Source organism: Calidris pugnax, unplaced genomic scaffold (assembly GCF_001431845.1).
Source record: "Calidris pugnax isolate Ruff unplaced genomic scaffold, ASM143184v1 scaffold11, whole genome shotgun sequence".
NCBI classification, from domain to species: Eukaryota; Metazoa; Chordata; class Aves; order Charadriiformes; family Scolopacidae; genus Calidris; species Calidris pugnax.
In genome coordinates, this window is record NW_015090803.1 from 9930949 (window position 1) to 9956928 (window position 25980).

At 35.4% G+C, this 25980-nt stretch overlaps 1 protein-coding gene across 5 annotated transcripts in view; it reads right to left on the reverse strand.

Moving 5' to 3' along the window:
- The window catches only part of TAX1BP1 (Tax1 (human T-cell leukemia virus type I) binding protein 1), a 54306-nt gene that overhangs the window by 21319 nt on the left and 7007 nt on the right, over positions 1 to 25980 (reverse strand). For all 5 annotated transcript variants that reach the window (XM_014937737.1, XM_014937738.1, XM_014937739.1 and 2 more), the window contains exons 3-7: positions 17011 to 17113; positions 13487 to 13674; positions 11678 to 11836; positions 1743 to 1891; positions 1514 to 1604 (exon numbers count right to left, since the gene is read on the reverse strand). In XM_014937737.1, coding sequence (XP_014793223.1) covers positions 1514 to 1604; positions 1743 to 1891; positions 11678 to 11836; positions 13487 to 13674; positions 17011 to 17113 — 690 coding nt within the window. The remainder of the gene's footprint in view (positions 1 to 1513; positions 1605 to 1742; positions 1892 to 11677; positions 11837 to 13486; positions 13675 to 17010; positions 17114 to 25980) is intronic.

A 25980-nucleotide genomic window follows, 5' to 3' on the forward strand; every position in this document is an offset into this window, starting at 1 on the left:
GCTTGCTAAATTCTAACTCATATCTGAGACAGATTAGAACAAGTAAAGAGAAAAAATTAAACATTTGATAATATCACTGCTCTCCAGCACAAATTTACTGGCTGGAATTCTTTCAGCTTGATCATCTAAGAACATCTCCACTCTACAGCTAGAGGTTATGGCCCTGCTATCTGTCCATATGAAATTAAGCTCTTCAGAATTAATTCCTCTTTTCACAAACACTGGACAACTAAGGACAGGCAGAAAAGAAATGACTTGAAGAAAACTAAAGAGAAATTAAACTTCTAGTAGCATCTACTTGCAATCATCTAAGCAAACAGGACTACAACAGCAATATCCAGTTCCAAAGACTAGAACTACTTTAGCAACTCTAGAGCTGTTTTTAAGATGTCATCAAGTCTACCAAATTATACATAATAAAGGATAACTTTAAAGTGTTGTTCACCCAAGGACTAGATTTGTGTTGCTTATTTACAAAGGGATTCCGTGCTTGTGAAAGACATTTTGAGATTTTATGACTTCTGGTGTGTATCTAACATTATCCGCCACATAATGACATTTTCCCATGAACATAAATAATCTTTTAAATAAACCTTGTTTCATGCAAATTAAGGATTTAATTATTTTAGCATATAAGACAAACAGCATTTTTCTTCCAAGAGCATGAAAACTAATAGTCATCAAGTCAACTCAGATAAGGGTTGACATTCCTAAAGCCCAATCCATTTCTGTATCTGCTTTTCTAAGCAAATGGTCTCATCAAATTAGGCAGGCGGTACAGTGGGCGGATATAAAAATTCAATGTATGTGCTTGCTGCAAGGATGGTTCCAGCAGCAACTAGCTAGCTCTCAACTAGCCAGACACTTTGGATTAAGTTTAAGACTTAGGGGGTTTGGAATTTTGTTAGGGGTTGGTTTTGGCTATTTGTTGGTTTGGGGTTTTTTTGAAGGTGGGAGAGGTAGAGGGTGTACCTGCTTTCAGCCTAAATATGGGTATCTCTCAATACCAGCAAAATGAAACATGTAAGCTAGTAAAAGTCAATGCAATATAGGTCCTACTAAAGTTTCTCAAAGTTATGCACAAGACTCAAGAATAGGGATCTAGAAAACACACTCTGGAGGGAAAACTTAGAAGAGTAAAAATTAATTTACGTTGTCATAACTGTGTTAAGAAAACCAGTTACTGGGTGATGTGCTGTGTCACTAAAGAACAATCTCAGTAGCAGCTATTATTTTTTGGTTACCGTGCCTGCGTTTTAACAAACTGGTGATCCGTTCTCTTTACTAGACACCTTTTTATATCACAAGATGAACTCTGACGCTATTTTCCTCATTCATTTTTAAATGAGAACCTCTGTAACTGTCTCTTAAAAAAAAAAAAATTGTTGACAAAAGCTACCCATTTACTTTTTTCCTCAACAAATTCAATTCCTTAGGCTTCTCCATAAAACATTATTACCTTTATTTCAAACCACTTCATTTGAGTGTATACAGACACAAGGAATGAAAATACCTTATAAAGTTCTTTTTCATCCCTTTCTGTCTTCAACACACATTCAAGTTGCTCCTTCTCAAGTGTCACTTTCTTCAGTTTGTCCTTCAGGCTAAAACATTGACAAATTAATAGTACAGAACTATTAATACAGAAAATGAATGCATACATTAAAAACTATTAGTTTAAAAAAAACACCTGTGGAAAGAAGCAGTAAAAAAAGGAAGTTAAAGACAAAGTGACTAAATACCTGTCTAACTCAGTTTCTTTTGCAATGGCTTTTTGAGTAACAGTCATGATATCTTCTTCAAGCTGGAGAACTTTTGAAGCAGCCTCATCATGTTTCTTCTTCACATCATGAATTTCAGTCTTAAGAGCTTCTGATGCTTGAACACCAGTCTTTAAAAAAAAAAATTGTAAATAGATGTTATTTAAGAAAGCGTATCTTGAGACTACAACAGGCTATTTGAACTTAGACTAAGATACAGAAGTATTTATTTACTAAGCTATTTATTCCTAAGCTACATGAAAAAAACAGAGGCCTACTGTAGAAATTTATTTCTAATAATGGAGTACTTCACAGGTATATCACTACTCTTTCTATATTCAGTAACATTAATTTATTATGAGAAAAAAGATCAAAATACATACATTCCAAATCATGCTTACCATTCTAAACTATCCATCTATTAATGCAATAAGCAGAACAGCATTCATACATGAATGAGCATTAAAGAATCGCATTTATACAATTAAATATTTGAAGCATATTTAGAAAACTGTAAAAGTAAAATGTTTGAAATTGCTTGCTGCTTTTGCTTTAGAGCACAAATAAAGCTACAACATAAGACAGGTGGTCATTAGGTTTCTTTTCTTCCTCAAAATGTATGACAATCATTTCAAATATAGATCATGTACTGAATATTAAACTTGTTATGCATAGTTAATGTATTAATAGGGAGTTTGTTTTGGCACAAGCATTCAGCTGCACAGAGACTACCAAAGACTTCAGAGTATAGGCAAATAAAACCATATTTCATATTTTTTGCCATTCTCCTTCCTGCAAACTAACCACCAACTGCCTAGCTTAGAATAAATAAAAACTTGTATTTTTGTTTGTACTTTCTTTTACTTGAAAAGAAGGAAAGCTTGCATTTGACCAGACGGCTACATCACTTAAGCAAGCCACAGGAAAGACAACCACAGAGAAAAGGAGAAAAAAAAAAATAGAAGTACTGATACTCCTGATGGAGAGCTATGTACTGCACTACATTCTCCCAGCTAGAACAGGTGGAAGGTCTCCCAAAGCATATGGAAGCTTGTGAAACAACTGCAGGATTCATGTCCTGGAGATTGGAAGCTGAGATAGAGGATGATGGCAACACCCAAAGCAGATTCCTGTGTCAGAAAACTGACAGATGCAAGATGGGAAGCCACTTTTAAGTACCACATTCATTACATAATTACAGTAATGTTCATACCATTCTAAGGCAGGGGACAGCTAAATGTCATCTCCACCACAGATCAACTTAAATTACCCAGAAAGACATTATTTTCAATATAATACTATTTTCTTCAGAAAAGAAATGAATGATACTGAAGTAGAACACACATAGCAAGATAACATGCTGCTATTTCTCATATCAATATTCAAAGCTCAGCTTAGTATCAACCATGGCAGTGGTACGTATGAATCAGAGAGTAAACAAGGTTGAGACAGACTGACCTGCCCAACTACCGCCTGACTGACAGTGTTTGTGCAGATACTAAGGTACAAGTTGTCTTTCTGCTCTGCGTTTGGAGGATTAAAGCGCTAGTTCATCTATTCATTTCTAAACAAAGCTTAATGACCCAAAACAACAGGACTGTACTGTTATATCAAGAGAAACACATCAGCCAGAGTTTACGGAGAACCCCTACTCTGGCCAGATTCCAACCCAACTAACAATGTTTTAAGTACAATAAAATATAATGAGGACTGTTTTTACTCATTAATTGTCAAAATACACTGTTCACAAGTGCAATTAAGCCCTGCTTTTACAAGCAACTAAACAGAAGTTTCAGCATTATGATTTCTTTTTTTTTGGAGGGGTAGAGGGTGTTGAATTCTGAGAGGGTGGCAAATGTAACTGATGACTCAATCACTTCCTAAACACTATACCAGCACACAAAGCAGATTTTAATTTTTGTTACATATGCTGTAAAAAAAAAAAAAAAAAGAAGAGGACTAATACAACTGTTGAAACTCTAAATGGCTTTATTATCTGTCTTAATATAATGAAGAATTTCAAGGGATCATGAATGTACCATCTTTTTTGCTAACAGCATAAGAGAAGACAACCCACAATTTTCATAAGGTCTTTATTTTTTTTAAAAGCTATCAGTTTCCTGCAACCAAAAAACATCTATACTTGGTGTAATGAAGGCAGGATATTTTAATTAAAGTCAGTATTCCAAGTAAAACTTGCTATATAACCAGCAGCAACAACACACATTATAACTGCTTGTCCTTCCCTAGTGCTGTGGAGACTAATTACTTGCCCCTGTTTTGAAAAGTCTAGTATAGTAAAAAGCCTATTTCAATGCATATCTGTGTTTTCTCTAAACACCACTTTGGTATAACTGTAACTGTTGTAACCCAAGTGCCTTCAAAAGAATTTAATCTGATACATTATATACACAAACTGTACAAACAGTTCAAACAGGCTGCCAAAGGTAACATATATTAAAAGGAATTAATAGCCTGAAAAAAATTCACTCTACAAACAGCATTACAATTGATGCTGCTTTGCTAGTTATTCTAAAGGGACATGGTATTAAAATGTAAAAGTTCCATACTTAACAGATTCTCACCTAATAAACTTGTTTAGATACAACTAAAGCCTACAGTTTTGAAAGAAAAAAAGGATTAATTTTTAGAGACGACTTGTTATTTTACAGAATTCTTAGCAATTCAATTTAGATGCTGCAATCTTAGTCCCATACGCTCTGGTTACAGCAGTTTCAGAGCCTGTAAAATTTAAAATGAGTACTCTTAGACTATTTTACAGGTAAAAGTCAACTGTGTTTTAGGAGAAGTCTAAAGGGGAAGAATATAATAAACACATCAACTACATGTACAACCTCTATTACAGAAAAGATAACTACATTTTGTAAATCTTTTATTTTAATTTCTCTTAATTTATCTGATACATTTACGAATATACTTTTTATTTCACTTTCTTAATAGAAAGAAAAGTACAGCAAGAGCATGAATCATTCTAATGAAATGGTTTAAAAACACCCAACAATTTTAAGGTTATTTTTACTCTGGATTGTATTTTTATACAGCTTCCCCTGTTCCCCCTCCCTAGAATTGCAACAGCCTTATGGGTGGAGGGGAGAAGCAAACAGCACCACAAGGGTGAGAACAAGCAGCCAGAAATGACTTACATCAGCTTCACTCCTGCAAAACAAAAAGCTACCAAAACTAAAAATCCTATAACTACTAGAGGCCTCACCAGTGAAATGACACAAAATTTAATGTAGTTGTCAAATGAATGTATTTTCCCCAGAATCAAAATTCCACCTTGAAAGTTTTGATGTACCTTCAGATAGGGAATGAGAAGAAAGACAGGGGCACCAAAATCATTGTTGCTTTTCTAAAACACCAGAAGATTTAACACAGATTATTTTTAAAACAATTTTATTGTAATCACAGGAAATACTGTCGTCCTCCCCCTGCAAACACACTGCATCATCTGCTTACAGTGCATTACAAACAGCTACAGAAAAAACAGGGTTTTTACATCAAGAGTTCTAAATTGCAGATCAGTTGCTTTGCATTGGTGCAACCTAATCGTAGACACTGATTGAAACCTCATAAAGCTATTATAAACTCTGTCTAAAAGATATGTGAAGATCACACCTGTGCTCTTCCCTGAAACGTGTTTAAAAACTATTTATTAAACTTGTGCTACAAAAGGATTAATAAACTTTTATTTGAGAATGGAATAGCCATACTTTCTAGATTCTCATTTTCATAACAGAAAACTATGGCAAAAATCTGTACGCTCAACAGTCAAGCACAAGATGTTTTCCCTATGCATTCCTAACTTCTAATGGACTTTTGCAACACCACTAAAACATTTCAGAGTACCATCCCTTCCTGCAAAACAACATACAGAGTGCATTTTTCCAACGCGCTTAAGGCTGAGAAAGATCCAACAGACAGAATAAAATACTTGAAAAATTCAACATAAGACTACTTCCAGCTGTGACATCTTGCAGTATGGCAATGAGCAGCATGGGTTTTTAATGCTTCATCTTCCTTTTTTATAACATGTAAAACTCCCTATCCACTTTTTAAAAGCCATTCCACATCTGAAACATTCACCTTTGATTAACAGCTAATATCTGTTCCTACTTCCTACTCCTACCCTTCCAACTCTAACCATACTATGATCTGTAATCTTTATTTAACTTTTTACAGACTACATACATTGTAATAAAGAAGAAGAATGAAAGGCTAAAATGAGCTATGCAACTCAGAAACCAAAGAGGTCTATTCACCAAACACAAAGCAATTTATTTCAAAAATATATTAAAAAACCCCACACACAAACCGCACCAAAAAACCAGCAGCACCTCTCCAGTTTCAGGTGGATTGATTTATCTGGATGTAATTTAATGTCAGGGGAGCCATTATGCCTCATACCCTGTAGAGAATTTAAGGGATCTAGACAAATTATCTGCAGGAGCCTTTTGTTTATTCCACTGACATCATAGTGACTCCAACAAAATTGGGTAAAACACTTGGCTGACCTCATACCCTGTGTTTAAAGGACCTCTGAGGACAAATGATGAACACAATATAGTACCACTGCAGCCACTGCAATGAGTGTGCTCAGTGCCCTGTAACACGGGGCCTGGATGATCTGTAAGGAAACCTCAAGTTGTAATTTATCTTTCTAAAATAAAATTTAAGCATTCAGCAAAGTAAAACAGTAAACCTATTCCAAATAAACTCAATGATATTAAGCTTTTATCTTTATGACTATGATCGGCAATGGAAATACTGCTCTAAAAACACTGAAGTTTCTCTATTCTCTATCTACAGATGCCACAGTGGTAGTAATTCAGTTGTGTTAACCTCTTCAATTGACATTGGTAAACAGATAAAAACTCTACAGAACTAAGGCCTAACTCTGTAAAAGTTCATCTAAGTAACATCACTCACCCAATTACTGCCATGAAGACTACAGAAATGCAAGTTTTTGCAGAAGGCAGCTGAAACATTTAGACAAACTGCGATTTTGCAGCATGCATTTACATTTCAGAATGTTAATTTCTTAAAACACCTTATTTCACTAGAAATTACAGCTTTTGTGAAGAGTCATTCTCATGAATACATAATTTGAATTGAAGCGCAGGCAGGATACCCATCTAAAATGTTTCAGAAACTCTCAAATGAATCTGAGCATCCAGTGAAACAAATTTCAGTTGATCAGTACAAGAAACATTCATACACAGAACAGGCAGTGAAACAGTAAAACAGCATTTTCTCTTCACAGGATGTTTACAGCACCCTTGGGTGCTATAACTGCTGGTGCCAACCTGAGCAATTCCGAGTGTTTCATTTGTATCTTTAAAACACTATTTACATGGAGGTTGGGAGACAGTGGGGGGTGTTTTGTGTTTTTGCTTTCTGGGTCAGGGGGTGGTTTTTTGGTTGTTGTTTGGGTTTGTTTCTGTTTGCTTTGGGTTTTTGTTTTTTTGGTTGTTTGGGTTTTTTTTTAAAGTATGCATCTCCCTGAGCATCAGATTTTCAAACATGCAGTATACATAAACAGTATCAACATAGCTTGATTTAATGAGGCAATGAAAAAAAAACCACTTGATTCACTTCCTTTTACACACACAGTCTGAACTGGGCACTCCTGCAGTGCGATATGTCACCAGGACAACAGCATTTTGTCACTACCTAAACCAGAGAAACTCTCATAAATGGCATCAAAAGCAAACTGAAACAATTCCATGATACTTGAATAAAACTCTCCAATGAATAAAGCTAATGTGTAAGTAGAACCTGTCAGTAGAAATGTGTATTTAGATGGATGTCCTATTAAAACTCTCCATCAGGTAAATTAATCAACCCACTTTTAAAGATTAAATGGAGAGCCAAACTTCAAAAAAACCTGAAAGAGCAAGTTTATCAAGTCAGTAAATTCACTTCTGCCTCAATTTACGCCAATGTCATAAGAGAAACACTATTCAGATGTTCACACCATCAAAGAATGAGCAGGTAATCCAGAAATCTGTTGCTTCTGACTCATTAAACATTTAGGGAAACTACTGGCACAGGAGTAAGACTTGTCACAGCTGTAACACTAAAGAAATCAGTTCTGAAGTACTCTCTTCCCACTAGAGGGAGACAAATGATTGCAAAAGCATCATTTGCAAGCTCTGCCTCTACAGAAGGGTACAAAATCCCGTTCACAAAGCTGAATGGGTGCAGAGCGTCAGAAGAGCAACGGATGGAAGACTGAAACAACTACTGCAAGTTTCTCTTGTTCAGCACAGTAACAGTAATCTTAAAACAGTAGGCAAGTGCACTGCTGCCAGAGAGCTTACACGCAGTTTAAGTACACACAAAAGTGGGAACACAAAAACCAAAAAGCATGTATTCTTTTTGTTTACACAGATACCTATTTTTATATTCATAATAGATATAGATTAGAAATATTTCATTTCTTATTTTCTAGATAAAAAACACACTCAGTTTTTGAGTCAGTGTTCATCAGTTTTTCTAAATATATTCAGATTAAAGCAGCTTACTAATGTGACTCAGCATGCATGAGTATGCACCAGTGAATAAGTTATCATAGTAAAAAAACAAAGGAAAATTTGAAATATTGAAAGCAACCTGAAACAGTTCTGGTGATCATGCATCATGTGTCATCTAAGTGAAATAATCATAGTGAGTAATTATGTCATTATTCTAACAGCATTATTGTAGAGTTGCAAGCTGTCTATCTAGCATGATTCTAAAAAAAAGTATGCTATCAGGGAACATCATCCTAGTAAGTACAAATTAAGTCTGACACACTAACAGGCAGCTATAAGAAAAAGATGTGACATTTCTGAAACATTTTCAATAACTTCACATTTACACTGAATTCCCACACAGAATAGTAGCAGATCAAGTTAAACCTTCACACTCTGTAAGAGCTATTTTAATGTCATCTGGGGGAGAAAAAAAAAGTCTAAGAGTGATTCAACTGGCATGAAAAATCCTACAGAAGAGTACTATGTTTTCCTGTTACTGAAAATACAGCACTTTTAAATAGAGCATGCATGCTGGGGGGCAGGAGAAGAGCAGGGAGAAGAGGAAAGACTCACTTATCCCCTCCCTAAACTGATCTTGTCAGAACAACTACATACTGCGTTAAGTAGCCATTTAAAAACATGCATAGAGGCCAATATTCAAACTTTGTGGAACACAGACTGTGTTTCACTTGAACAGATTGGTGAGCGTGCTATGTTCTACTTTTCATCTACTTTTAGCTTGTATCTTCCTAATGTTTTCCCCAAAGAGACTCTAAAAGATCACTTACAAAGCATCCCAACTAGGCAAAAAGCAGACAGAGAAGACTGCCCAGAATTCTATGAGAGTAACCGGGTGAGGAAGAAAGATCAAATAATCAAGAGTGGGAAGGAAACACTAATTGGGATATAGCTGTGACATTGTCTGTCAACAACTATTCTGTCTATATCAAGAAATCAATGTTTCTACAGACATTTCTCAATGATCCAAACTCCTCCTGAGCCACTTGTGAAACCAAAGGACTGATAAAAATCAACACCAAAGAGAGGAAAGTAGCCTAAAGGCAAATGAATAAACATGAATAAAAAGGGGATTGTAAGAAAACTGTGTTTGAACAAAACATTTCCATATTATGAACTCGGAGCTTATCCATCATTAATCTACCTTCTATTTGTTACACTGTACCACAGTAAGATAACTTATGTACTATGACCCCTAACCACAAGATCCACATTCTGTTCAATTTAATTATGATTTTAAGGTAGCTTAATAAGGTATTTGATCAAAAGACAAAGATGTGAGCTCAGATACCCGTACTACTTGCTCTGAAGGAAGTGAGTAAGGTTTTTAGAAAAGAAGCAGATTGATGAGTATGTTGGATAAGGGGGTTCATAACTCCAGGCCCCCTTATCACAACACAAACAGTAATAAAGAACCAGTAGTTGCCAACACATTAGCAGCATAAAGAGCTCTGCACTTGACTGGAATCAAATGTGTGTGTATGTACAGACATATCCACTTTCTTTGCTCATGTAATTGCTCCTTTTTAAATACAGTACTTTGTACCGTCATGGGGTTTTTTAGAGGGCTCTTTGGACAAGCAGAAATATTATCTGTGCACTTCTTGACTGAAGTACTTGCAAAAAGGAAAAAAAAATAATGTTTTTAAGAGATGGTACCTGGGTTAAATTTAGCTAAGCTTTATTTTTAAGCAGAAATAAAGATTTCTATCACAGCTTCCTCAAGCTACAAAGGTAATGAGATGTAGTGTTTACAATAATTTTATTTTCTTATACGAGCTATTTTGTTTTATTCGTTGTTAAAACTTGTTGAAAACTTCCATAGTATTCTCAACAGGTAAAGAGCTGCAGGAACCTCAGATTCGGCATCTACTTATAGCTCAGCTACAAGTGAAGTTCTCCACACGACATCATCACTTCAACAAAATACAAGGCCAAAACCAAAAAAAACCACACACCAATAACACACCATCAAACATTCCTGAAGTTAAACTCTAAGTTCTGGTATCTTAAAGGCAAAACTTTTTTTGATAGAAATTCACAGTAAAATGTGAGAAAGTATCAAAACACTTTTGTTCCTACACAGTCTAACTGTATCCCTGCTGGACAGCTGTCAAAATCCCATTTGACAAAATTGTTTTAAAACAGCATTGTAGAGCTAATGTGGCAGTAAACAGCTATTTTCAAACTTTTTTTTTAAAATTAGAAGCTCAAGTGACAATGAAATGTATCTATGTAGCTTATTTGGCGTTATCCACCAAGCTTACGACTCTGAAAATTATGCATTTCATGGATTTTAAGTATTTAATTCTCATCTCATTGATTTAAGCTAGTTCTCCCATGTACTTGAAATTAAAATAATTCTTTTATAGGAAAAACTGGTTTCTAAACAAGATCTTACCCTTTCTTTTTTTCTTTACCCAACATTCCATTTCTCTATGGCTGTTCAAAAGTAAACTACGTAAGTTTCAACAGTTTCAAATTCCCTCAACAAATTTCTATTAAAGGTGTATCATGCAGAACTGTTGACATATACATACTAGGACTTAGAAATAGCCTATTAACTGCTGTCCACAGCTAAATTATATAGGCTTCATTACTTCAAATTTGTCCATGTCACCACCTCCCTCCCACATGTTTTTAATCTTCTCTTAAAAGTTGTTTTTTAAAAAGCAGCAGCTTAAAAATAGATTAGGTCCAACTTTTTTTGTGCCTTTTTTATATAATATTAGATTTCCTCCTTAACCATATTTAGAATTCCAAATTAAGCTTATTTTGTTTTAGGCTAGATATATATTTCCACTATCAATTAACACTGTAAATTGTTAGGTTTGTGCTTCTTTTCTCTTGGAAAATCTTCAGACCTCTAAGAAGCCTTTTGAAGAAGTGACTAGTTACTTCTCACTCTTTGTGTGCCCTGGCAGTAGTATTCTCTGTTAAGTTTTGATCTTTGCTTTTAATAGCAAATATTTTTACCATTTTCAATACCCTGTGTTCTATGTAATTATTCCTTAATGGGAGTTTTTTGAAAAGCCTACCTCCATTTTAAGTTAATGTAAGCAAACTTTAAACTATCAACTACTTTCCACTATGAATTCCACAGTTACAAGTCAAACATCTGGTAACAGTTGTCATCGATTATCTTACCAAGCCTGGTACCAAAAGCCTTAAATATTTTAACCATTTTACGACATAAAAGGAATAGTGGCAGGAGGTTAATAGGAACTGACCTATTCCAGTGTAAATGTCTATCTAACTGCTGAGGGGTTTTGATAGCTGATTTTAACACAGTTTAACTGGTTCTTGAAAAAGGAGGATTACAGACATTATGAGTCAGCTTTAATCAGTTAAACCACTAACCTTTTGCTCTGTTTGCAGTTGGTCACATCTCTGCTTTTCATGGTTAAGTTCTTTTTCCAGTCTTTCAACTTGATCTCTGAGTTGTGCCGTTTCCTTTTCCAGAACAGAAGTTACTTTTAATAGCTCTTCTTTTTCTTTTATTATTTTTTCAATTTTAAACTGTAAAAACAAAAAACAGTGCTTTTTGGTAATTTTTCTCCACTTCATTCCTATCAAATAAGTGGATAACAAATTATTCCAGTGTTTGAGCAGAAGCACAAAATGTGTGTCCTCTGACTAGGTTATTGTACAGTTGTCCCCTTATTCCCAAATTTCTGAAGTTTCATTGCTTTAACTGAATAGTACTACATTACCATTAGACAGCACACTTTGTAGTGTCCTGATTTATACTCAGGTTTTCCCTCTGTAAGTGAAGTGCCTTTACTGTTCCCAAGTGACAGCAACTACTGAGGAGCTAATTATGATGATGACAGCTTAGTGAATAAATGGCTGCTGAGAGTAGAGATACACACATACGCACTCTAAACCAATGGAAGAAAAATTAATTTAAAAAAAAAAAAGAATGCACACATAGCCAAAAGTGAGGACTGGCACATGAATTGTGGCCTTTCAATACCTGAAAGGGGCTTGTAAGAAAGATGGAGACAGACTTTTTAGTAGGGCCCATAGCGATAAGACAGGGTGTAACGGTTTTAAACTAAAAGAGGGAAGATTCAGACTAGATATAAGGAAGAAATTTTTTACAGTAAGGGCGGAGAAACACTGGAACAAGTTGCCCTGAGAGGTGGTAGATGCCCCATCCCTGGAAACATTCAAGGTCAGACTGGAGCAACCTGATCTAGTTGATTTTTCTGCTCATTGCAGGGGAGATTGGACTAGATGACCTTAAAAGGTCCCTTCCAACCCTAAAATTCTATGATTCTATGAACCAAGATAATAAAAACATTTGAAAAAATATTTTCCTTCAATTTTAGTACGACTATAAGTATCTGAAAATCAAAAATAGTACAGAGATATATCTGGGATAAGTCTCTTATCCCTAAATTTTGAAAACTGTACATCAAATATATGCACATATGCCCCTAAACGCAACTGACAAAAGGACAAAACATCCGATGGCAAGGTAAGGAAACTGTACTGAACAATTTTCCAATAAGCAACTCACATACTGTAGTTGGTTTGGTTTAGGGTTTTGGTTTTTTTTCATTGTTTGGGCTGTGCTTTTTTAAGCAGTATTCAGCCTACAACGTATCAACAAGCAAATGGAAACATCTTCACTGTGGATGTAAGCACACAAGTCTAACCACATCCACCTAGCAAAGAATACAACACACAGATCACTCCTTTAAATAAAACAAGAGCTATTCTAATATACTTAGGCACCTGCAGTCACTCAGCTTGGTTTTCAGGGCTCTTCACTTGTGGACAAGTTAAAATATACTGGTTTTGTAATTATTATTTTTTTTTCCTTACAACAAGCAGTATTGCACACAAAGGGTATCACCTCCCCTCCAGTTAGCTGGAGAGTACCAATGTGAGAGATGGACAACTATCTACTCTCTTATGGCTTCCCAGTCTATGCTTAGTGCTATACCATACCCGTAACCGGTTTAAAATCTGTACTCATTTAACCTGCAAGTGTTCTAAACTCCAATCAAATACTAAAGAACAAGCCAGAAGTATATACATTATATACACATACATAGTTTTTCTCCTCCTTGAAGTCTGCTCTTCAATACCTGTAAATGTATGTATATATTTAAAAAAAATAAAGAAGTAGATAACATTTTAAGAATTGTGTAATCCAACCTCAAGAAGTCCAGCTTTTGTAGTCACCACTAACATATCAGAGTTTCCTTCATCTTCCATAGTGAGCAATTCTTCAACAGGGGAAGAGGTACGAAACTGGAAAGGTGTGCTTGCTCCACGGATTTCTCCTTTATGAGTCACATAACAGAACTGGTAAAATTCTCCGTCATCATTTGGTAGATAATATCCTACAAAAATTAATTCATGTTTAAAGAAACATTCTACACAAAAATACAAGTCTTCATCTGGAAACATTATCAGATCACATTTGACTTAAGAATTTCATGCTTATTACCTCAGTAAGGCACAGATAAATCATCAAAACAGCAGAAAGAAAGAGTCATCCTATTCAGTAACTTTCATCTCCCAACAATTTCTCTGAGCTTTTAAGACAAACGCTACAACAGTGACAAGTGCTATATGTACACATCACCTTACATACATTAGGTAACAGCTGCTGTTTATATATTTATGAAACAGATAGAATCATTAGCAATCAGATGCATTGAAGCTGGATCAGGACCACGTGATGATGTAACTATTGTACAATCCCAGAACAAAGAGTAAGCGATTTTTTGACCTTGAAATGCTATACAATCAATGACAGCAAACACAGACAGAAAAACAAGCAGTGACATGACATCTGCAACTCTACCAGGTTCAATTTTTTGCATGTTTTTTTTCTTTTTGGAGTAACGACAATTTATTTTGCTATTTTTAAGTGCCAAAGCATGGGAATGCTCTGGACGGATGACAAGTTGCAAATACAGAGGAGGCAGGGCAGGCAGGGAGAGCTTAAAGAGCTTATTTTTTTAAATCTAAAAAAAAAAATAAATCATCTAGACTTTCCAAGGTAAGAGTAACTCCTCTTTCTTCTGTCTATGTAATACTGCATGCTGCTAGCAAATTATTTCAGGAGAATTTCTGACTATTCAATTGAACTGTTGCCCACTAAAGCTTCAACATCAAGCCTCTTACATCACCTGGATTCACATAGTAATATTTGTGGATGTTAAACAATCATTTCCAGAACTAATGAGATTTTTACCTTTATTAGTGAACACAAGAAACCACGTTTAACAGTAAGAAAACCACTTGATTTTATTCAGAACACTTAATTATCAGTTATCCTAGCCAGCTTGAGTATGATACTAGTAAATCCTCATGCAATGTTTAATCCAGCAGGTGATGTCACCCATTTCTGTTCATATTTCATTACAATTCACTCTGCTCCCTTTCTACCTTTATTATTAATTTCTATTGACCATTTTTTATACCAGATTTCTGGAAGATTTTTCCCAGTAATCTGAGCTACTTTTCCCACAAATGGTAAAACATTACATGTGCTATACCGACAGCATTTGTATCAAGCACTTTGTGTTTCCATTAGTCTTATACTTTATTAACTGTAGGTCAGGGAATAGTACCTTAATCTCAAAACCTCAGAATTCCATGGTTTTGGACCCGACTACACTTCACAATGTAGCACTGTAGTTCAGTTTACCTGATTCAATGCTTAAATAAGGTGACGAGATGCAGAAACAAATTCAGAATAATCTACTTTGCAGCTCCAGCAAGTTTTAATATTGGTTCAGACACACTGATTTTAAAACTAAAGTCTTTTTTTCTTGTGTCTAACATACTGGAGAGCACAGATTCCTGATTATTTTCTTCCAGAACACCTACTTGATCATAAAAAAAATATTTAAAGCATGCTGTACAACATTTACTATTTATCTCAGTTAATTAAGCTCCTGTAAGCTCTACTGATCTCATCTCAGCAGCACTAAAATATCTTGCCAAACACAACTGGGAGACTGTCTGAACAGAGATTAAACCTGGCACCTCTATAAAGTGGAGTACTGTCAGCACAGAATGTAACAGATGGGACAGTTACCTGGTCTCTTCATGTGTGGTAAAACTCCTAAGTACAAAGGGCTGATAACGCCAACAGTCGTAGGTTTCTAGGTCACTTTTAGTTTCAGTCAACCCAATTTCATTCATTTAGTGAATTCTGGTAACTGTGAAAGAAACTGACTTCCTTCCAGTCTCTACAGAGCGCACATACTTTTCACAGCTTGCAAGGTTATACAATGGTCAGATCACACGGATATGATCATTTGAGTGCATCCTCTCTGCAGATGTCTGTCTGCAGACAACACCAAGTTGGGTGGGAGTGTCGACCTGCTTGAGGGTAGGATGGCTTTATAGAGCGATCTGGACAAGCTGGATCATTGGGCCAGGCCAGTGGTATGGGATTTAACAAGATACTTAGTAAGCAAAAAATGGAGGTGCTTTTTGGTTTGGTTTTTTTTTTTTTTAAACACAACTTTGAATATGTATAGATTTTAGTCATTTATAATGTTCTGTAGCAAGACGTTCTGCACACTGACTGTGTTATACAAGTCCATCATCTCCATCTCCATTTTGAACCTGTCACTTGGTAGCTTACATCGATTTCAATTGTTCCTACCTCTTTAAATATGAACCACAGATAATCCACTCATGCCACAGGTAGATGACCTTGGATACATCAGTCATTTACTATTATTTCTTTCCCAGGCCAAAAAATCTGGCAGAAAGAAGTTCTGAAGGTGACCTAGTCCAACTTCCCACTCAAGAGACTGTTGTCAGCACCAGTATGAGACAACCATGGCTGTGTTTAAGCAACTGTGTGGAATTCCCATCCTTTCAAACCAGGGATACCTGTTCAAGTGCTGCACTAATCCCTCTTTGTAAAAGAGTTCTTCCTAATGCCAGACGTAAACCTTCCAGGCCACAATCTACAGCCATTGTCCCTTTATATATATTTAATAAGAGTGTGGCTCTCACCTTTTAACTCCAAACCTTTGCACAGAAGCTATTTTTTTAATTTTGATCTTCCTTGTTGCACTTTCTTTGTTCTACTAGATCTTTGAGATTGCGAGGCAAAGGAGAGGATCTGAACACACGGTGCTGAAAATGCAGTTATACTATAGACTTGTGTAGTGCTGTAACATTTTCTGTTTTATTCTTTATGCTTCTCTTAAAAAATATGTCATTTTCATCAATTCCTCACTGTCAAAATGTCCTCTGTAACTCTGAACCATCACCAAACCATCATCTGCATTATTTATTCTTTGGCAAGAACCACTTTACATTGAGAATGATGTTCAAAGTCCAGACTAAAAACAATGTAAAGACACAATGCGTTAAGAGTTGCCGAGATTAAAAAACCCTGCTGATGATTAAACAAAGTCACTTTCTGTATTTTAATAGTTTCTTTCAGAGCCTGTCTTTCTATCAGGCATGAATACTGTCCATTACTATGTAAAAACATACTAAGTCACATACTTCTCTTTACAATTTCTTTGACATCTAAAATAAGACTGAACTTCACACAGTGAAGTGTGGAAAATTCTCCACCACTTTATGCTCATAAAAGCCTGGAACTGTTATACCACCCTCAGCATTGTAATGAACAGATAAGTATTTAAAAAGCTGCATAGGCTGGAAAACACAGGTAGATACTGATTTATATTCACCTTGAAAAGTCAGCACACAGTTAACAGTTGATCCTTCCACATAATTTTCTGGCATAGGTGACCAAAGAAACGTGTAATAATCTCTTGCGGTACTCCAACCAACCTAAAATAAAATAAACCACAACAACAACAAAAAAAAAAAAAAAAAAGAAAGAAAGAGAAAACATTAAGCAGAAGAATTTGTTACACAGTTAAGATATCATGGTCTGGCCTTTACAACATACTGTAATATGCATATTTCTGCTTCAACATGCAATAAAAAGATACTTAACAATGTTCACAAATCAGGAATATTTTAACAAGCATGTCAAAGATTTAGCATGAATTTTATTAAGCTTGTTACCTAAGGCAATAAATGGGTCTAAGGCAATAAAAGGGTCTATATAAATTAAAACACCAGACAGTTTTCACTATACATTAAACTACTATTTGGTACATTATTTTTTTTCCTATAAAGATACACATTGCTATATTAAAAGTATAAAAACATTAATTCTGAAGTTTATAGTGATATTTTCTTAGTGTAAGTTCTGCCATTGCTGACTATTTTGCGTCCACAATCCAACAGGTTCACCAGAAAACAAAAAGGAAGATATTAAAAACAGCGCTCTCTCCTACTGGAAAGGCCAAATTTGACAGGGCTAAACTAGCACTTTTTAGACTACTTCTGCAATACTACAGACCAGTATTTTGCTGAGATACTTATTCTTCCATACATACATGCTATGTCTGCAAGGGAAAAAAAAAAATGCACGAAAACCTAACTCAGCTAAGTTGGTGCAGTCTTCCCACTAACTTCAATAAACACCTGCTTTCAGACTTTTCTTAAAAGTGCAATTCTGTACAGCGAGAAATGGTGTCCTCTGAAGAAGCATATTCCAATATGCTTCTAAACCTGAAATCCAAACTATAGTAACACAATGGATATTAATAATAGGATAACAGTAAAGGAGAAGAAGAAATGTGCATCTGGTTTATTCCACTGGCTAAAGAAATAACCAAAAAACCTTGTCAAAAGCTAGGTGTAATATGATTTATCATACTGGTAACTGGGTATGCTGTCTTGGAAGAGTTAAAAGGGGACACATTGCTTACCAATTTTTATGCAGTAAAACCACATTTCAAGAGGAAGAACAAAACAAAACACAAAAAAAACCCCAAAAAGATGAAGTTATCAATCATGATTTGTATTACTTCAACACAAAAAATTTCTAAGCTTCAGGTTCATACCAAATCCCCCTTTATAAAGGATACATTGCAATTATGTATTTTAAAAACATTAAGAACTGGTTTTTAAAGGAGTTGCCAACTTGAGAAAAAAAGAAAAGAACAGATGTTTAGATACGCAAAGAGAACAGCAGAACTGAAAGTAATTCAATAGCAATTACATATGTAAATCAATAATTAGCAATAGTAACAAAATTCTGAATAGATTACTCCATAATTGTCCATTACACTATACTCGGGACACATTGCGAAGAGGCAAGTTGAAGCTTATCTTGTAAACATAAACATTTGTGCATCTTCCTGGTAATAGCGCAGGATTCAAGAAATCAGATGATTCTATAGGTAGCTGCTGTTAAATACAGTTAGCATGGGGGAAATAGTATCAGTCAGGAGTGTACAATGGAGAAAAACTGAAGTAAAAATCACTTAAGTGCCACTTTCGGTGAGAGCTATAAAATGGGGAGGTAGCAATACCTGATCACAGACTAAAAAAGTTCCCTGGCCAGCATATTCCTTAATTTCATACTTTGAAAACTCAAAGGTAAGTTTTGCTAAGTTAAAAGCAGATAAATTAATCTTTTCAAAAATATTTTCCCTATAGTACAATGTTCAAGTAACAGACAAAGGTTATTCCTGCCACCTCACAAAACCTTTTGCAGCTGATTCTCCAGCCTTCAGGGTGATGTGGCTCCTCTGACCTCACTGTACTTACACTGAAACAGCAAGAACACAGAATCTACTCTGTGAAAAAAAATCCCATCCTAAATCTATTTTGACTACTTATATCTCTAAGCTTATCTATTCAGGGGACCCCAGGAAAATCCCAGAACAGTAGAAGGAAAATTTCAAACACAGACTTTATGTTAGAACTGGAAATCACTCAAACAAGTAGGAGCAGAGAAATTCTCAACTATTTGAGAAGCTCTCAGCATGAAAATAGAAAAAAGAAGGGCTGCTTCTTTTGGAAAAATGGAAAAAATAACAGCACCAGCACAACACATCAGAAAACAAGGGCAGACAAAGTGCAAAGTCTTTTACTGTTATCAGAGAAAAACCTCCAGGCCTGCAAGAACAAGAATTTGACCATTTCAACTGCCAGAACAGCTGGTATGACTAACAGGGAGCACGTGTATTCATGAAAACATTAGAGAAAACACACAAATGCTTACAGAAAGATTCGCAAACTTCATTTCTGTATTTGAATTTAAGTAACAATGAAAAAGAATAGTCATTGAAATTATTTTCATTATAAAAAAATATATTTGAAATCAAGTCTTCAGTTACATTGTGTAATTTTTTGTGTCCTTTGGTCATTGACTGACCAAGTTCTAAAAATTTATGATCTAACTACTCAAGCTGCAAGCATATTTATTTACATTAATAATTGGAACCTAAAAGGTGTTAAAAAAATGGAAATGAGGGGAAAGATGTGGAAATCCACACTTAATTCCTGTTTAGGCCTCATGAATTTACAGCCCTATTCTGTAACGAAGAATATATTCTGATGTACTAAAATGTGAAACCAAAGTTAAAAAAAAAAAAAACAAAAACAAAAACACCCCCCCCCCAAAATACCACACTTTCATTAGAATGCTAACTAAAATGGCATACAAAGAACCCAGATAAAAATTCTTTACAAGCAATTAACTCAAAAAAAAAAAAGTATTAACAATTTAAAATAAGACTTCCAAAATGAAAGCAACTCAAGTGAAACAGTATTGCAATGAAAAGAGCTACAGACTCTGTTGTTGTACAAAAACCTCGGTTGGAACTCCTTTAATGAAAATAACTCCACATGCCAGCTAAAAAAAAAAAAAAAAAAAAACACACTAAAAAAACTCAGAGCAAACATGAAGTACTGTCAACTACTAACATAAAGCCAAGTTTCAAAGCGCTAACGCTGAAACAAATGCACATTAGTACTCTCTAACCACCAGAAATAATAAATAAATGAGGAATTTCACTGTGAAACTTTCTGTGAGCCAGGAGGAGTACAAGAGACACAGTTTACTAGTCTAACCTGAAAACTTGGCATGGGTAATGGCAGACATTACAATATCCACATTCAAGCACACAAACATTACAAGTTACACAAGAACTCCAGCACAAAACCTTTTGAAGTTCAGAGGAGGAAAAAGGAGAATGACCTGTCAAACCATGCACAGGACTTGTTCTGAGCTCTGAACTCAAGTTCCTCATCTGATGCACTGACTGGCTGTGCTGGTATCATTACTTTTTAAGCAATTCATAGAAAACTCTGAAAACACTTTGCTCAGAATTAAAAACTCAAAATATCAATGTCCTTATTTCTTAGACAAAAAAGTAAGACAGACTTAAATGATGCAGCTTCCCTAGACCAACAGGAAAAAAAAAATCCATATTAGAATTAGAAATAAAGTCTGGTATTCAACACATTCTTCTAACTTCTCTGTTTCTCTACATTTAATTCTCACAAACTCCACTTAGAAGTCCATTTTTAAATTAGAAAGCTGTACATAAATCCAACATTCTTGCTTTCTAGATGTTAACCAACAGATTAATAACCCAGAAACCAAATTGTAGTTTTGCCTTCTCAACCCATGTTTTTAAACAAAAAACATGACTAAACAATCAATGTCTCCTAAAAACATGTCATACCAGATTATGTTGTTATGAACAAACAATGTGTTATTCAAACAAACCTCACTTAATTCAATTCTCTCTCCATAAAACAAAAAGCTTTAATAGGCGATTAAACAGTAATCCGTTCACCATAGTTCTATTTCCTACTTTTGAAAAAAAATGCTTACTTCAATGTAGGACATCATTAACTACTTTTTAGTTATATAAACCAACTCCGTAGTCACAGTGGAAATGCTGAAGTCTGGTAAAGGTTAAGATGTCTAACACTGAGTACTTTGCAATTTGGCTGGGCAAGTAGGGACAACTCAGCTGCCCGCAATACTCATACCAGGCAGGTTTTCCTCCTACTAATAAATAGGTACCTAGTCATGATGAAAGTTTGTTCTTCTTCTGTTGCCCCACACATAGGAGCCCCTTTCTTACCGAAATGCCACACAGTGCAATTAGCTTCCCCAAATTTACATTTCACCCACAGTACACTTCCACAAAATAGCTAGAATGTTATAGCCAGAATGTACCTATCTGTATGCCAATAGTGAGTTATCAAATATATTACTGAGGAAAAATAATAACCATTTTATTTCACTCTACCTCCTTTAACTTTCATCTCAATGATCTTGCAATGAATGTAAGCTTCTCCAAGAAGAAAGCTCTGCCTTACAACTAACCACACAGTGTTTGTAACAAAGATTTCTTCAAGCTTGACTTTTCATTTTTTGAGTTTCAGATGAACGTGGAGAATAAACATTTTCTGATTTTCTAGTTAGTTCAATTTCTTTCCTTTTATAGTGCCTTGGTAAAGTCAGTCAACTCAATCTTGAGAGAGCATGCTTTAAAGAAACACCACTGTAAGAAAAACACCACTTGGCATTTTCTCCCCTGGCCTGAGAACACTGTTACACAACTGAGAGAACAGCAGAGTTCCTTCTCCAGCATTAAAAGTGGTTTACCCATCTATACAACACACGCGCTAACCACAGCACACCAAGGAAGTAAACCCAGGTTTAGCTGAATCAGCTCCGGCAAAACTAATGAGTCTTTATTGTAAATATCTAATATGACCCCATTTAAAAAAACAAGCAAACCAACCAACCAAAACAAACAAAAAAAACCTATTCTGAGTAAAAATTATGTCCTTTTGGTAATTTAGAAGGTAAGTTACATAGTTTAGGGTACTTTGCCAAATTACTTTCTAAGTACCACAAGGAGACAATAAATTACCTCTGAAAGAAGAAAAAGTACAGCCAGTAGATAAGGCTCTGGACATACGTTATACAGTATAATTATTACTGACAACAGTAATTCAGGAGCCTTTACATATTTCAAATGGTACAAAACAGTTATTTCAACCCAAACCACAGAAAACACAAGTGTCCATGCAAAAATGAAACAGAGCCCAGCATCCCTGCAAGTGATTTCTCCACAACAGACCTGTTTTGTGCCATAACCCTGACTTTAGGCACTGTTATTTCAGTCACAGCAGTGCTAGTGTTACTGTAGCCCGTAACAGCCTACAAAAGGCACCTACAGGTTAAAAGTTCTTCTAACGCAATTAACAGGGAAAAATTAAAACATTTGGGGGCGGTGAAGCTCATACTGGGCAAAACTACTGATAGTTTGCTGTCAACACTGACGTGCTGCTGACACAACCTACTTCTGAACGCATGCATCATCATCAAATAATGATATCTAGATGCCAATTCTGAAAGAACCAAACTGTACAAGAAACTTCAGGACATGGACACGAGGAAAAATACTTATTACAGTATTAAGTACACTTTAGTAACATTAAGGCACAGACATTTCAAAATAAGTAAATAATTAAGCCAAAGCTACAACCTTGGTTTTGTTTTAGAATGTCTGCAATCACCTTATACCATGTGCAACTTTGACCTACCTCAGACCAAGACATTTATGACTTCACTTCAGACATGACCTCGCTGTTCATACTGAGATAAAAATTTGCTATACAGCAGGAGCCCTAAAACTGAAACATTTTGGGGTGGAAGACGGTTGCAAGGTACTCTGTTTAGACCCTTTATGAAAGTCTGTAATTTTAAGATGTTCTCTCGTGCCCAGACCTGAAGAAGTCCATCTCTGCTGAATGTTACAAACACATACAGGCAATCTTTTAACTTGAGCTATTGAGACCATATGGTATTTGTTGCAGTATCACCGTACTATCAGGGTCCTAACCTATTATCATCTCTCCTTGGTTGTATTTCTACCTCAGAGTTCAGAGAAATATGTCAAAATGACATTGACAGAGTGCCTAGACGATAGGATCAACTTTCTCTCTTATTAGGTATAAATCAAAATAAATATAGAAACAATATGAACTCCCTAAAAGAAAACTTGTTACATATGTAAATGGCTGCCAAAGGAAATGTTATGACAGATCAAAGACTAACATAGTTACTGTTTACTTTAAGAGATAAGCATGGAAATGTATTAAAAGAGGGTGGGTAGGGTTTAAGTGAAATATTCATTTGCTATCACATTTCAGAAAAACTATAAATTAGCACACTCTTTTACTTCAAAATTATTACCAGCTACTGACCACTTTGCTATGCCCATTTTGTCTCTGACCACACAAACCTACCACAGCAAATATTTTAAGAAAATTAATGACACTTGGAATTAAACGTCAAAATTTCTTGCTAAAGGTAACATCAGGTAAACCCAGATTATCCTTCTCTTCACGTAGTACAGAAACAATGAACAACATTGACATGGACTTTTTTTTTTTGGTGAGAGAAAGATTAACTCAGTTATTTAAGATATGTCTTTCCAAAGAAAATAAATAAGAAACCAACTGAATCATCATTCTCAAAACATCCTGAATTCCAATAATTCTATTCCTGACTATTTTAACAACAGAATATAGTCTCCACTACACATTCCTGTATCTATCATGCCCTGCTCTGCAGTGATGATTCCATTCTGATGACTCCAGAAAAATTGTATTTCTACATGCGTGTGGTCAATAACACATCCAGCTGTTTCACCGCACTTCATAACATGATCTGTATATGGAAGTAATTGATATCTTTAAAAAAAAAAAAAAAAAATCAATCTACAACAAACCCAGGACATTTAAATGAATCATACAAGTTTTACTCTTATTTGTAGTCCAAAGGAGACTAAATAACCCAGAGTACTATACAAAAACTTATCTATATTGTCTTGATACAACACAACCACTAACCTATTTCTTAGCTGACCATCAATTCCACCATTAAATTCTGCTGCAGAGGTTTTTGACCACAGACAACTTAATTACGAGGTTTGCTATATTTTCTGTCTTTTCAATGTACTAATTTAAGCTGCACTTAATACTGCACTGATACACAAAGAGTAGCTCAGGTGTGACCTCCTACATACCAAATGCTCCCTTCTGAGCAAGCAGGCACTTCTTGTGTTTAAGTTATTAAGATCTGCCCAACTATTCAGTTTTAACATAAATTAAGTTACCAGAACATCAGATCACCATTTTTAAGTTGTGGTTATTAAGAAAGAGGACATTAAGAAATAAAAAATTTTCTTTTCTTCTCTAGATGTACATTAAGGCCGTCAATACTAAAGCATATTTATAACTTAAGTCAACATCCTAGAAGAATGGTAATGTAGATTAATTATTCCATCAAAATTTTCCTGTTCCTTAATTCTAATTGATATATTTTTCTAAGTAATGACATAGCAAGACCAAAGCCATTAGCTTAACATATGTAAGATTACCTGCTGATATCGCAGGTCTTTCCAGCATGCTGGCCTCAGCAAAATTAAATCTTCAGAAACTCAGGAATTATTACGATTTACCCCATGAACACCCACACCTTTAATGCTACTCTCTTGAAGCAGTTATTACGCCCATAACATTCTTTCCCTGTGCCTTTGAGATGTACAATAAACCTGCCTCCTCCCTTCTATACTGCACATCTGTCTTACTTGCACACATATGCCCTAGACAGAGGGGTGAGCGCTGCTTCCTAAAAGCCAAACAGGTTTTACAAACACTTCTGCAAATCTGGACATTATGTATTAATAATGCAAAAAATATCACATGGCCATATGATTATTTCACTTTATCGTGAAATAAAACCATAAAATGTAGACTTCCCCATTTAGAGATTAAGACTACCAACCATACAGACCACTTTTGCAACCAGATGTAGTGCACATATTAATTATTCTTCCTCATTTCAAAGGTTTAGATTTGGATGACTCTAAGGGCCTCTCCAGATTTTGATTAATCAAAGATAAGTAGAGAAGAATAAAGAGAGAACATTGGTCTTGGATCATTCTGGGAGTACAGATCTCCTGCAAAATTGATCAAGAATGGTAAGCCTTCTATCCTTTGACTTCAGAAGGACCTGATGTTTCCTAGTGTGATGTCTTCACACAGATTTTTCATACAGAATCCTCAGCAGACACAGAAAGCTGGAAACATTCCTAGTGATGGGGGGAAAAAACTCAACAGCTTTAAGTCTACAAAGTGAAAAAGAACACGTACTAAGTGGAAAAGACTGATACAAGGAAGAGCAAAATGAGGTTCTGTAATACATAAATTAATTAATAAATAAGCACAATAAGACACACAAACAAACTTTTATAAGCAATTTATGGCTCCTACCAAGGACTCAATTTCTAACAGCACCTTTTTCACTTAGGCTGCATCACACTAATGGCAACTAGAATAATCACAAATGCAAATATACATGGAATAAAAAGAGTCTGTTAGGTCTGTAGCACACACCATGGAAACTTTCTAAAAACTCACAAGCTAGAAATTAAAGTGTCAGTGTATGAAATAAGGTGTTGCTTCTGGAACTATTAGCTATACTTCTATTTAAAAAGGAAACAAACCAACTAACCAAATCCTTCAAAGCTGCTCTTCAGAACTGAACTCTAAAAAGATTTGAAAAAGCAGTTTCAATTGTCATCCCACATCAAGCAGCCACGCCAATAAAGTAGGCGTAGCCCTTCCCCCACACACCTTCCTAGTCCACTGGTTTCCATCCCAGTGATGCCAGCACAGCTGCCCATTGCATCACACAGTGATCAAGCTGAAGAACCAAACCAGTTGTGAAACCAGGTGGTAAAAGCTGGGGGAGGAGGGGC